At 46.7% G+C, this 12,910-nt stretch overlaps 1 protein-coding gene across 1 annotated transcript; it reads left to right on the top strand.

The window, feature by feature from the left end:
* Positions 1–263: 263 nt before the first annotated feature.
* LOC114072238 (nectin-4-like) lies at positions 264–1,689 on the top strand (the record flags this gene model as incomplete). Its single annotated transcript, XM_027910159.1, has 3 exons — positions 264–319; positions 710–1,021; positions 1,544–1,689. Coding segments are annotated over 3 exons (514 nt in total), but the record flags the coding sequence as incomplete, so codon positions are not given.
* Positions 1,690–12,910: the final 11,221 nt, after the last annotated feature.

The following is a 12,910-nucleotide window of genomic DNA, read 5'->3' as shown; positions in this document are numbered from 1 at the left end:
GAGTGAATAAGCATGAGTGATGCCTGTAGTTCATCCTGCTCACTGACTAAGATTGGGACAGCATCTGCAAATCTTCTAGGGCAAGAAAGAGTTCAGAATAAGTGATTTTTTGGTGAAGGTTTTGAGGGATACCATGATGCACTCAAAACTCAGCACTTAGAGGCAAGAAAGTCATACAAACTCAAACCCTCCACAGGTGAAATCCTGTGGTGTAACCACATACAAAATCACTGTTACTGTCTTGCATAAAAAAATGCATTTAGTCCTGTGATCTGCAACTCTACACACACCTCAAACAGCAGTAAAGCTAATCCTGCAGGTAAGTTTAAGGGAAAAGAACATGAATTGTAACTCATTCAAGCATATCAGCTCTTCCAGAGAGAGGAAGACATATAGCTTCATGGTTTCACTACTTACTGATTTTAACCCATCTATAATCACCACTTCTCAGCTGCGATGCTGTGGTGCAGCTGTTAATAACAGAACTGAAACAAAGATGTTTCTACCCCTTGCCCTTTATTTTTGTCTAGCTCTTCACTTCTAGATTGCTGCCTGATCACTTTCATGTTTATTTGCCACTGCTGGGGCTTTGGGAAGGGGGAAGGAAGATGAGACATCAAGCTCATCCTCCAAGATAATTCTAGATACAGACGTTCTTTGCTCAAATGTGGGCAGAAACTAATGGATTTTGTCCCTTTGTCATTTACAGCCATCTCGGACCCCAAAGTGGAAGCTAAACATATACCCAGTCCAGACAAAACTGAGGACTCTGAGAAAGTGGTGGGGATAAGCTGCTCAGCAACTGGGAAACCAGCTCCAAAAATAACCTGGCACCTTCCCAGCATCCTGCAGCAGAAGCCAAGGGAATACCATATCAAGTTCAGCAACCAGACCGTGACTGTCATCAGCAATTTCACCCACACCCACTCCAAAATCCTCCATGAGTACCCCATCGCCTGCGTGATCCAGCACCCTTCCCTAAACGTGACTCTGGTCCTGCCCACGGACAGCCTGCAGCAGGGTCAGTACGTAACTCTGCTCCTGATTTGAGGAGGGGGGGAGAAAAACCCCCTGGGGTAGATCACAAAACTCCTCAGAGGGTTCGGGGCAGGTGGGGAAGGCATCCTGAACAGCAGCCTGGGGCTGGGCTTGGGAGGGATGGAGGAGGTGCCTGAGAGTATTCGAATGCCCTGGGCTATGGCATACCATTTCTTATTGCTCCCTAGGTCCCCCCATATGCCATGATGTGCCCCAGCCTCCCTTCCTCTGTGATAGGTTTCCCTGTCACATAGCCTGATGCACCAACAAGATGTGCCAGTGTTGGGTAGCTTGGAGGGCTGGGTTTCTTACACCTAACCGTGACATCAGACCCCAAGCACAGGTCTGCTGGCACTGCTGCGTGTGTGTGTCATGCTGGCATGCACTCCCAGTGCCCCCATCCACCCCATCTCACCCCAGGGAATGGCCAAGGGATGTTTGAAATGGGTTTTGGGTTGTTCTTTTACTTCATGCACAAACTGAGTACCTGCTGCCTTCCCCACAGGTCTGGACAGCACCGTGGCACCCGCTATCGCCATTGCAGTGGGAGTACTGGTCCCCCTGACTGCCCTCCTCCTTCTCACCTGTCTCCTCTGCCACTGCCTCAGGCACCGATGTGACCTGGAGAGAAACCCAGCCTGGCCATGCTGGGTAGGTCTGCCTTTCCCCAGAGTGCTGCAGGGCTCAACCCCACCGGCCACAGGGCTCAGTACCACGACCCAGCTCTGCCCAGCCATACCAGGGCTACCTACACACTGCCCAGCCCGAGCTGCTCCTGGGCTGGAGAGAGACACAGGGATTAGCCCTCAGTCAGAGATTTGGGAAGCAGCACGCTGGGAAGGGGAAACCTGATTCTGCACAGCCAGGCCGTATGCTCCTGACAGCACTAGCAGCTAGAAAATATTCACTGTGCCAATGACAATGCATGCTGTGGCACAAGAGTCACTCCACCACTATATTTATGCACTAAATAGTTGTGCAAGCAGTGGCCAGACCCTTGCACCATTCTTCTGCAGCTCCTAAAACAACCTCCCTCAGCACGCCCAGTGCAGCTCACAAAGGCAGCAGCTTTGAGGATGTGTCTCAAACAAAACGGGGTCTTAGAGGAAAACTGTGCCTCTGTGAGGAAAGCCCAGGGTGCCATGCTGTGGTAGGGGCTGAGGCACTGCTGGTTGTTCACAGAGGCCATCCTGATGATGAAGGATGCAAGCTTGAGGTGGGGATACAATGAGTGAGGTGGCACCGTTTCAGAAAATCACAGCCCAGTTTTGAGAAGGTTCCTCATCCTTCTTGTAGGATATGACTGGTGTGTACAGCCTGACTTTTGATGAGCATTTTGGACAAAAAGAAGCAATGGAGGAAATGTAATACATGTCTTCCACAGGCACTATGCCCGTGGGTCCAAGCTGAAGACTGCTGGTGGGATTGCAAGGGGAAAACTTGAGGCTCCCCTCACACAGAGAGATGCAAGGACCCCTTTGACAATACATACAGCCAGGATCTGTACCCTCTCACTTACAACATCCCCGTATTTTTAAGAAATAAAACCAACCTCTCTTCCATCAGGTTCTTCCTGCCTGTAGCAAGGCCAAGAAGTGTGGGCAGTACGGAGCTGCAGGCAGGTGGGCTCCTGTGGGGTCCCCCAGCCCCAGTGCACCGCTGAACACCTGAGAAACTGCCCACGCTACACACGCAAGAGGGAAACTCTTACAACGGCACCTCAAGCTTCCAAGCAAACCTGCTGTGACTCTCTCCAAGAGTAACACAAAAAAGAAGGACAATTTATAATGGATATTTATTTATTTTGTTACACTATAACATTCCATTTTGTAGGAAAAAAAAAGCTGTAAAGTATTTATTTGAGATTCAGGCTGACTGTGTGGATCCACTTAATGAAACTTGTTCTCTGTATTATCTCGAGGTTTGAACATCACGTTTATTCCTTTTCTTGCAATATTTTAAGATTGCGAGCGGGTGGGGGAATTGTCTGAAACGGGGCAGCATTTTGTAGGGCTGGTGGCCTGGGAAGTGTTGCTAATGGACCAAATGAGACCTCAGCTAGGAGCTGGGCTGCAGAAAACCCATGGAGCAGCCCAGCACACTGCTGTGAGCTTCAAGAGTTGAACTTGTTCCTCAAAGGGCACAAGAGATCAGGCCAACACTGCAACCAGTCTGAACTTGTAACCCAGGCGCCAGGAGCAACAGGCTTCAAGCCAGGAGTCATCAGGCATGCGGAAGTGCCAACTCTGACTTGCACCGGCCTTTCCTAGAAAATGAAGCAAAAGCCAAAGCCACACGTGTTTTCTTTTCCCCTCTTCTTCAGTGGTTTCCACAGCCCCCTTCATAATTTCCCTGATCCATCACAGCTGCCTTGTGTTTCCAGGCAGCCCACCCACCTGCAGGAGGAAGCAGGGCAATAAAAGAGCAGGTGGAGGGGCAGTAGGGCTGTTTGGTGTGTTTTGTTTCTGTTCTGGTGTGGCAGTAGGTGAGTGCAGTGGGATGCAGGAGGCTGGTAGGTGTAAGGAGGTGGGTGCTGCATATGGGCAGATACAAACAATGACAGGGCAACAAGTATTACCTGCTGTGAAAATTCTTTGCTTATAGAGTGTAGGTCAGATCTGAGCTGTAATCTCCTGTAAGTCTCTGAATTGTGCCATATGCTCATGAAACCTGACAGAGCCAGAGAAGGAGAAATGAGCTTCCTGGCTGATGTTGGGCTTGTGGGGAGCATGAAGACTGCAAGTGCAGCATGTTTCCTCTCTTTCTGGCTTCCTGGAGCAAGTGCATGTCGTGGTTTTTCCTCATCCATCTATTTTCAAATGAGCATCCCAGATGAATCAGACTGAGTTGTAGTCAAAAAGCCAAGTAACCTAAAATGAAAGCAAGTGGGTGAGCTGAGAATGAATAAACTTGGTCCTTGCTATGAAATGCTTTTTTTAGGCTCCCTAACACTTAGTAATAGAGCAGCCGGTGACTGAGGGGAAAAGGGAACTGGCTGCAGCTGTCACAATTGGGATTTTTTTCTACTGAGCTCCATAACTTTCAAAGGAGGAAGCAATGTTTTTTTCCAAATTTTTCCACCATTGCAGCTTCATTTCTTCCTCTGTGAGGGAAGAGGCCAGGGGAGAAGCAGGTTTTACCCCTGGGTTCCTGTTCTCCCCCTGGAGAACAAGAAGGGGGTGAGAGCGCCTGGCACACCTTCTGAGCGGGTTGTGCAGCCTCAGCCCTTACCCTTCTGCACAATCTGCTCTTGCAATTTAGAGAGGCTTACCTGAGTCTGAACATAGTATTTCTGCTAATGTTTAGACTAAGGGGTCTTTAAAAAATTGGTGAAAGGATTCTCTCACAGAAACAGAGAGTCTGGACATGGATGATGAAAAGGGTTTTCTGAGGGAAGAGAGAAAGGCACAAAGTTGCAAAGAAACCTTTTCAAACCCAGGAAGGCGGCAAAGGTTACCTACTATTCTTTTCTACAAGCTGATCACCTGGAGTGGGGGAAAGGAGGGTTTGGAGTCATGAAAGTATCTGTTTATCTGTGGGATTGCAATTTCTTTTGCTTTTTATCTGAATGCTGAATTGTGAAAAGCTTTTGTGGCATGATAGGTCCAGAAATTGCGTAAAAGAGAGGGATGAGGCGGCTTACCCATAAGCAAAATTCTGCACAAGATTTATTTTTCTTTCACAATATTGGAATGAGAACAGCAAATGACCTCCAAAGGCAGAACACTTAAAACTAATGCATGTATTTGCCTTCATGCTATAGAAAGCCATCTTTGCTTTGCCATAAACTGCTGTGTGCTAGTGCAGTGTAGTTTGGCTTCATACAGCAACAAAATGAATGCAAGCATACAGACTATGGATAATTAATTGGCTTTCAGCTGTGGGAGGAAAAAAAGGATATGAAAAAAAGGCAAACCACCTTTTGTGGAACAAACAAGCACGTGACTGAGGGGATCACAAATTTTGACTGCGGGTGATGAACATCCCAACTGCCATTCTGAGGATTCTTCGTGGTCATTTTGTGCTTGTCTGCCCAGTTATCTCTGTTAACCATCTGACACTAATTCCTTGGAGGTCATATTTCAGGTGGATTTATACAGAAGCTTAGTATTTATTTTAATAAACAGATGGTTTTCATGAACAGATAGGTTTGATCCCCAACACCTTTTGGCTGCAGGGGCCCTGCATGGCTATGGGTGGGTGGGGTTGGTGTGGGGCTTGAGATGAGAAGCAGAAATAAAACTGGTAGGAAATTTAAGTAAAATAGACTGCTCTGCTTTGCTGCTCCAACACAGCCAATATGAAGCAGGTTAACCTTGTAAGTAAATGAAAGCTGAGCATATTTTCAACATTAACTCTACAGGAATGTTCTGAGCTACTACGGCCACCACAAAAAAAAAAAAAAAAAAAAAAAAAAAAAAAAAAAAAAAAAAAAAAAAAAAAAAAAAAAAAAAAAAAAAAAAAAAAAAAAAAAAAAAAAAAAAAAAAAAAAAGAGAGAGAGAGAAAGAAAGGCCTAGGAGTTTGTCTCTTTTGTGACTGGACAGTTGGTCTCACCTAACTCTGCCTTTGGCCACCTCTTGTCACTACCACTTGTCCAGCCCAGGGCAACAGTCGTGTCGCTGCAGGGCATAATTTCTCCTAATAGATGGAAAGAAGGAAAGTGAGAATGTCACCCTTCTGGTTGCCTCTTACTGGGGTAAAAGTGGCTCTGGGTAATGTGTTTCTCTTTATAAAGCAAATTTAGCCTGCACCTCTCAGCTCTGGGATCCTTTGATCCTTTGATTAACCAGTCTGGGTTAAGGTTTTAACTCATGTAAGGAGTGTCCTTTTTAACTGACGGTATATTATATATATATATATATAAATATGTTGATATATAATGAAGGGTCCTCAGGCTGTATAAAATGCCCGTGTTCCTGTTTTGGCATGTCAGGATATTTCAAAAATGTATTGTGTTGGTGTTTTTCTCTGCCCAGTACTGGGTTCCTGGTTCTAAGAGAGCAGTAAGGTGCAAATTAATTGCCCCAACAGCTCTGGCTGAAGATGTAAATTTGAAATGTAGCAGAAATGCTGGCCTTAGATAGTTTATAAGTCATGGCTGAAATAGGAAGAATACTCTTCTTCTGAAACCACTACTGGCAGTGGGCTGGGACTAAATTAATACAGTAAAAAGGAAATTTGTTTTTCCTGTATGGATTTAGTCCCAAAACTAACTTTGTTTTGATGATAGAAGTTTGAAAGCATCATTCCTCAATTCTCTATTGCATGACCCTAGGGGAATGATTCACCTAAATACCACACCAGCAAATTTTCTTACCAACTCAGACACGGAAGAAAATATAACCTATTGTTTTTAATTCAGTTTTCAGCACTTGAGCCCTGGCAACAGCTGAAATAAGAGAATTGCACTAATTGAGTACATATTTCTCTTTCATAAATGAGACTATCAAACCAGGCAGATACAAAAGTATATTTTTTTTTCATTCTCAGTATACCAGTAATTACTCACATTCTGGAAGCCATACAAAGGGCTTTTTCATATCTCTGCTTCCTTCATCTTTGCTGATGTAAAGCTCTGTGTGAATGGAGCACTGAACTTTTGCCCAAGTGTTTGTGGACAAGAGTTTGGTTTGTGGACTCTGTTGCAGTCGGCTCAGCTTTGAAAAAAGCCACCTGAAATTTCTGGGAAGTCTGAGGGAATCCTCAACCTAAGACCCACACACAATATAAACAGAGTTCTGAGCTCCCTACCTTGTCAGCAGCTGTGATCCTTAACCACCATAAGGAAAAAGGAGTAAAAGGCAGCTTTTCTAGTATAACAGCACTTAAAATTATACATGAAGGATTAAGATGCAACTAAAAGTTTTCAGGAAAAAAAAAACCTAAACTTTTAGTCTAAAAAGAGTGAATTTTTTTCAATCAGATTATTTTATATTTTCCCTCAAATAAGTTACAGAAAGTCCAGTGTTTCATCATAAACACTCAAGCTTATATTTTAGGTTTAAAGAAGCCAGTCTGCCCTGAGCCTTCCTTGTCTACAAGAATGTAGCCATTTTTGTAAGTGAGATTGCAGTGGATTTCAGCTGCTCATCATCTGAGTATCAAGAAATATCAATTTCTGCTGCAGGTTTTTCTCAAAACACCAGAATCTATACACAAAGAGAAGAAAAGGGGGAATGTCCTAGTATAGTTTTCTGAAAATCTTTGCATACCTACTTTAGAATGGTTTAAGGGTATTAAATGTATGCTGTCTGCTTTCTAGGATTTACCAGCAGAAATGAGGTTCTCTATTCAATACTTCAGTATTTGTGCATAAAAATTCAACCATTCCTTTCTGCAAATCTGTTTTATAACAACTTCTGACCACATCAAGACAACCAGAAAACATTCTTTGGAGTCTAGCTCAAGGCTGCATAGGGAAACCAAGACCTTGCTGCATCACCAAGAGAAAGTGCTAGGCTCCCCTGGGGTGGAAACCCTCTGATTAGGACGCAAAACAAAAGGAGGTGAAATCCTGGGTCACAGGTGGTAACACCCCAGACTGAAGGGGTGTGATGCACCAGGCTCTCCAGTGGGCTCTGGCCCAGCAGAAGGATCTTGTGGTCATTGCGCAGTTTTAACTCCTCTACTCTCAGATTTGTGGCTCTCTGTCATTCTGCCGTGGAACTGGCAGACATGGGTTGGGAGGCCAGCTTGGAAAAACTGAAGCCAGAAGCCACCAGTCATTAGCAGGGGGATAGTTGTTTTTCCTGACAGGTGAGTGAGAAGTTCTGGGCCCCTCCATTTGATTCTCTACAGCTTCCTTCATTCCCTTATCATATTTATTCCTCCTTTGCTCTTCTTCTTGTCCATGGGATCCAGACTTGGTGAATTATCAACCAGTGCAATACCTATCCCACAAACAACAAGTTTGTCCTTTGCTTTGCTCTTGCTTTGACCCAGCCACGTCATTTGTCTCTCCTGGTTGGTTCGAGGTTGTTTCCTCTCCCTGATGTTATTCTGTCTCATCACACTTTTGCAGATGCTGTCCTTCTTCCTGGATCACCTCTGCCCTGCTGGGCACCTCTTATTCTTCTCCAACCAGGGTTGTCATAGGGCTGATTTGGGAAGTGGGAGCTAGGGAGGGAGGAGGGAAGGAAAGATCAGAGCAAAAGGGCACACACAGAGCCTGAAGATGGGGGAAAGGTCTCTAAGTGGAGTCAAATCCAGGAACAGTTTTCACAGGAAATCTCTCAAGTTGGCAATTTGTTAGAAAATGGGTGCTTAGGCCTTGGCTACTTTCAGGAGTAACACTTCTCACAAGATTAGCTTTGCATTGAGAACGTTACCTGGGATCTGTACCTCTCTGTGGCCTCTCTTCTGCAGGCATTAGCAGACTAATTGGCTTGAGGAGTTTGCCCAGTTTTGCAACCAAACCCCGTGTGCCAAGGGCTTGGCAAAAGAATTGAGGGGCGCTTGGAAAGCATTCCACTTAAGAGCATGAGCAAGTGTCCCAATTTGCAAAGTGTGCAGAGTTAATTAGCGATGGATGGCCTCTTTCTGACCCTTGATGGCCAGCATATGACACAAGAGTGACTATGGATAATGTAGCCAGTGCAGGTGACAGTTGGGCACAGCTGGGAGCTGACAAAGCAGTGGGGAGCTGGCACCGGGCATTGTAAAACTCTGTGTTCCTCAATTGGTTTGTGATCAAAAGAGTAAAATCCCCACGACTTCCAAACTGAAGAAAATACGATACCAGCAGGAAACCAGGGGGTGAACCTTCTTGATGATAATCTGCTCTCATGGCTTTTGCCAGGCTGATGTCTGCCCCTCTCAGCTCAGTGATGTGTCTGGGCTTGCAGCCAGGAGAGAGCCAACAATTTCCTTTCACCTAAGCTGTAAGTAGAAGCAGGGTGTTCCTTGGCCTGTGGCATAACTGAGAACAATAAACATGAACCAACAGAAAGGGTGGAGGGAAATACAATGTCATAAAACTGCTGATTAACTGTCTTTCTCTTTACTAGTAATTCTCCTTTTTGGCATCAGCAGAAATAGCAAAACTAAAGCCTGAAAAAGGAATAAGCCCGCAGAACACTGCCTTTTCAACTCAAACCTAGCACACTTAGGCAGACTTTAAAACTTACTTATTTTTTTTCTTCAGAAAATCAGAATTAAGTAATTAAGGTCACAGCCTTCAGTACTCACAGTCTGAATATGCTGCTTTATCTGAGAAGTCGAAAGCATTGAGGTCTGGCCTGGACAAGCAGTCCTCTGGGATAGTTCTGCTTGAACAAACAAAGAACTGCATCTTCCAGAAACTTTGATAAATTACTGAAAAGTGGAAAAAAAGCTACCTCCTTTTTATGCACAAAATTCAGGAACTATATGGAAAAAGGTAAAAGTTGTGGAAAGGGGATGTGGGAAACTGTGAGAAGTTGGGTAGATTCTGTTTCAATAATCTGACCTGTTACCAGGCCCCTCTAGAGGTGTGAGTGCCATGTGCATTGAGCATATTCATCTTCACATGCCCTTTGGCCCTTCTAAGCCAGGAAAGCTCCCTGTGTGACCTTTACAGAAATAGCTGCATCCTCTCTTGTCCGTGCCCACCAATTCTTGTCTTGAGCTGCTTCTGCAAGAATCTCTGATGCTTGTTTTTGTTGAGGTTTTTGAGTCTGTTAATGTAGTGAATTTGGTTGGCAGTTGTGCCCCTGGGAAGGGGAAATTAAGTGAGTTGTCATGGCTTTCTCTGCTACGTGTCATAGGGTTTGCTGTGGAGCATCACTTAGCCAGACCCTGGGAGCTCGCTCTGAGCCCCAAATGCTTCTGCCTGGCTGGCAGCAGGGCCACCACTTCTGCCCAGAGCAGAAGTCTGGGAGAGACAAGGCTGAGATGGGAGGAGAGAGATGATAGGGCCGAGAAAGGGAACTGAAGCTGAAAATTCCTGAGGGATCCTCTGGAAAGGCTCTGACACAGTGTTTGTTGTGCACTGGTTTCACTTGCCTGCTCTTTGCCTGCAGTGCTGTGAGGCTAAAGGAGAGGCTGGAGGGAGCCCCTTCCCCTGGGGGGGAGGTTCCAGGAGGGATGTCCTGGAGTCGATCTCACCTTGTTATGAATTAGTCTACAAGATGGGGCAGGGAGTGGTAGGGGGAGGATGCAAACTCATTTAGACCTGAAAGAAATTACAGAACTGATAAGAATTAGAGAAACTGATGATGCTGCTTTGATGAAGAGTCAAATTCATAAACAGCAAAGACAAACACAGAGTGTACATGGTATTTGCTTCCCATATTTTCCTGTAAGACAGCTTTCTCCCTTTCTTACTGAAAACAGGTGCTGAGTATGGTGGATATCCTTTTTCAAGTACGGTTAGGAACTTCACCATGCTGGGTTACCATGTGGCAGGGAGCTGTGCTGTGTGGTTTTACAGCAAAACCCTTGGGCACCTCGGAGCCCAGGAGCACAGTCACACCCCGGCTTTTCCCTTCTGGAATTATGTAAGGCGCAAAGACATTTGGGGTGGGCAGGCTTCAGGCAAACCTGCGGTGACTCCTCTCCTAATCCAGTTGGTGGGTTTGGTTTGCTTGTCTGCTGGTGTCTCCACACTGCCCTCTGGTGGGGAATCATCTCTTGCTCTTGCTTGTGATTCCTCTCCGCCAGATCCAGGGGAGCAAAGTCATCTCCCTCAGGAGTCCGGTATCGGCACCCAGCGCGGTGTCCAGCAGGCAGCAGAGGCAGTGATCCACAGGGAGCACCTCCTTTTCCTGCCAAACAGAGCAGGGGCTGTAGGGGCCTGTGGTCCCTCGTTTCTTCCCTCTTCACCAGCCACCACCCTTGCTTACCAGGAAGATCCCACAATTACACCCTGTGAGGTGCAGGTCCATCAGATGGCTCGTAGCAAAGCCCAGCTGCAGAGGGCTAGCAAGGGACAACACCAAGCCTTGCTGCTGAGGGGAAAAAAGTGAGTGCTGTTTGTTTCCAGCTGTGGAGCCAGTGCTGTTGCAGGAAACAATTATTAATGATTCACCAGGGTCCTGACACTGCTCCTCCCAGGTGCTGCTGATTGGCCTCTGAGGAAAGCGTTCAAAAAAAAGGCGCAAAAATCTTCACCCCTTCCCCTGGGCACACCAGCCACCCTCAGGGATATGGGGAAAGAGATGAGCTTTCTCGGGAAATTGCTTTGTCCCACGATGCTTTCCTCCCTGCTTTTCTGGGCTGATCTTTGCCACCTGCTGCTCTGTGGAGGCTGCCAGCCAGAGGAACCAGCCGCGGGTGAGTGGAGTGTCCTCTATCCACACCAGGTTAACACTGGAGCAACACCAGCCCTTTCTGGCAAGCAAGGAGACCCAGACACCATCCTAACTAAAAAATATTAATTGGTATTGCAATAACAGCTAGGAACCTGGGGGTTGTTCACACTGAGAAAGGCAGGTCAGAGGGGGGAGCTCAGATAATCTTTGCACTCGAGCTGTTATGTTCTGCCTGTATATTCCCTCTCTTTGAAAGTATCACTAAGTTGCTGAGTACAAAGAATGGTTCAGGTTTGCATTTCCAGTGTACATCTCTGGATGGTTCACACTTCTCTGGGCACAGGCTGGAGCAGGGGGATATCACTCTCCAGCCCTTTGTCTGCAGAGTGCCCGGGGCTGCTCCGCCTCCCCCCCCAGCCCTGCAGGTGCAGTGACAGGGGAGCAGGGACGCTCTTGGGAGTGACAGGTGTTTTCTCTGGGTGGTTGCTGTGCTTGCTGAGGAGCCTGCCCACCCTGCATTCCCCGGCTGCCTTCCTCCTCTCCGTGGGATATGTACAGCAGAGGCTAAAGATGTGACAGCCACCTGTGAGACCAGGATGTCTGAGTTCTCCCAGTGTGCCACACAGCCACGTGGTGGAGTGCCTTGCTCCAGAGCTCTACAAGATGAGAGCTCTCTGAAGGGATGCTGCAAGGCACTATAGCCTTCCCAGTAGAGTAGCACGGTGTCAGGAGATGAGGAAAAGGCTGAGTTACTTAATGCCTTTTTTCCCATGTCTTTAATACCCAAATCAGTTGTTCTCAAGATACCCAGCTGCCAGAGCTGGAAGTTAGTGATAGGGAGCTGAATGAAGCCCCCATAATCCAGGAGGAAATGGTTAGTGACCTGCTAGGCTAATTAGACACCCACAAGTCTATAGACCGAGATGAGGGAGCAGGTGAGAGAGCTTGACAAGTCACTTTAAATCCTTCACCAGCAGTCCTGGTTAATGGGAGAAGTGCCATAGGCTGGGTGAGAAATGGCTTGAGGGATGCTCAGCACAAAGGACCATGTGGGTGCTGGTTGACAGACAGCTGGATAGGATCTGGCTGTGTGGCCAAGAAGGCCTATGGCATCCTGGCCTGTATCAAGAATAGTGTGGCCAGCAGGACTGGGGAAATGACTGTCCCTCTGTACTCAGCTCTGGGCACCCTGCAGACAAAGGGCTGGAGAGAGAAATCCCCCTGCTCCAGCCTGTGCCCACAGAAGTGTGCACCATCCAGAGATGTACACTGGAAATGCAAACCTGAACCATCCTTTGAACTGAGCAACTTAGCGATACTTTCAAAGAGAGGGAATATACTCGAGTACTCTGTTCAGTTTTGGGCCCCTCACTTCAAGAAAAACCTTGAGGTGCTGGAGCGTGTCCAGAGAAGAGCAACAAAGCTGATGAAGGGTCTAGAGAGTAAGTCACTTGTGGAATGTCTGAGGGAGCTGGGGATGTTTAGCCTGGAGTAAAGGAGACTGAAGGGAGACCTCATTGCTTTCTACAACTACTTGAAGGGAGGTTGTAGTGAGGTGGGGGTTGGTCTCCTCTGCTCTGTCCCAAGTGAAAGGACAAGAAGAACCAACCTCAAGTTTTACCATGGGAGTTTCTGATGAGAC

This window comes from Empidonax traillii, unplaced genomic scaffold, assembly GCF_003031625.1.
Source record: "Empidonax traillii isolate 1590-97213 ecotype Southwest subspecies unplaced genomic scaffold, ASM303162v1 scaffold2798:size22631, whole genome shotgun sequence".
Taxonomy (NCBI): domain Eukaryota; kingdom Metazoa; phylum Chordata; class Aves; order Passeriformes; family Tyrannidae; genus Empidonax; species Empidonax traillii.
Note: the sequence above shows the minus strand (reverse complement) of the source record. Positions and strands in the feature narration are given on the sequence as shown.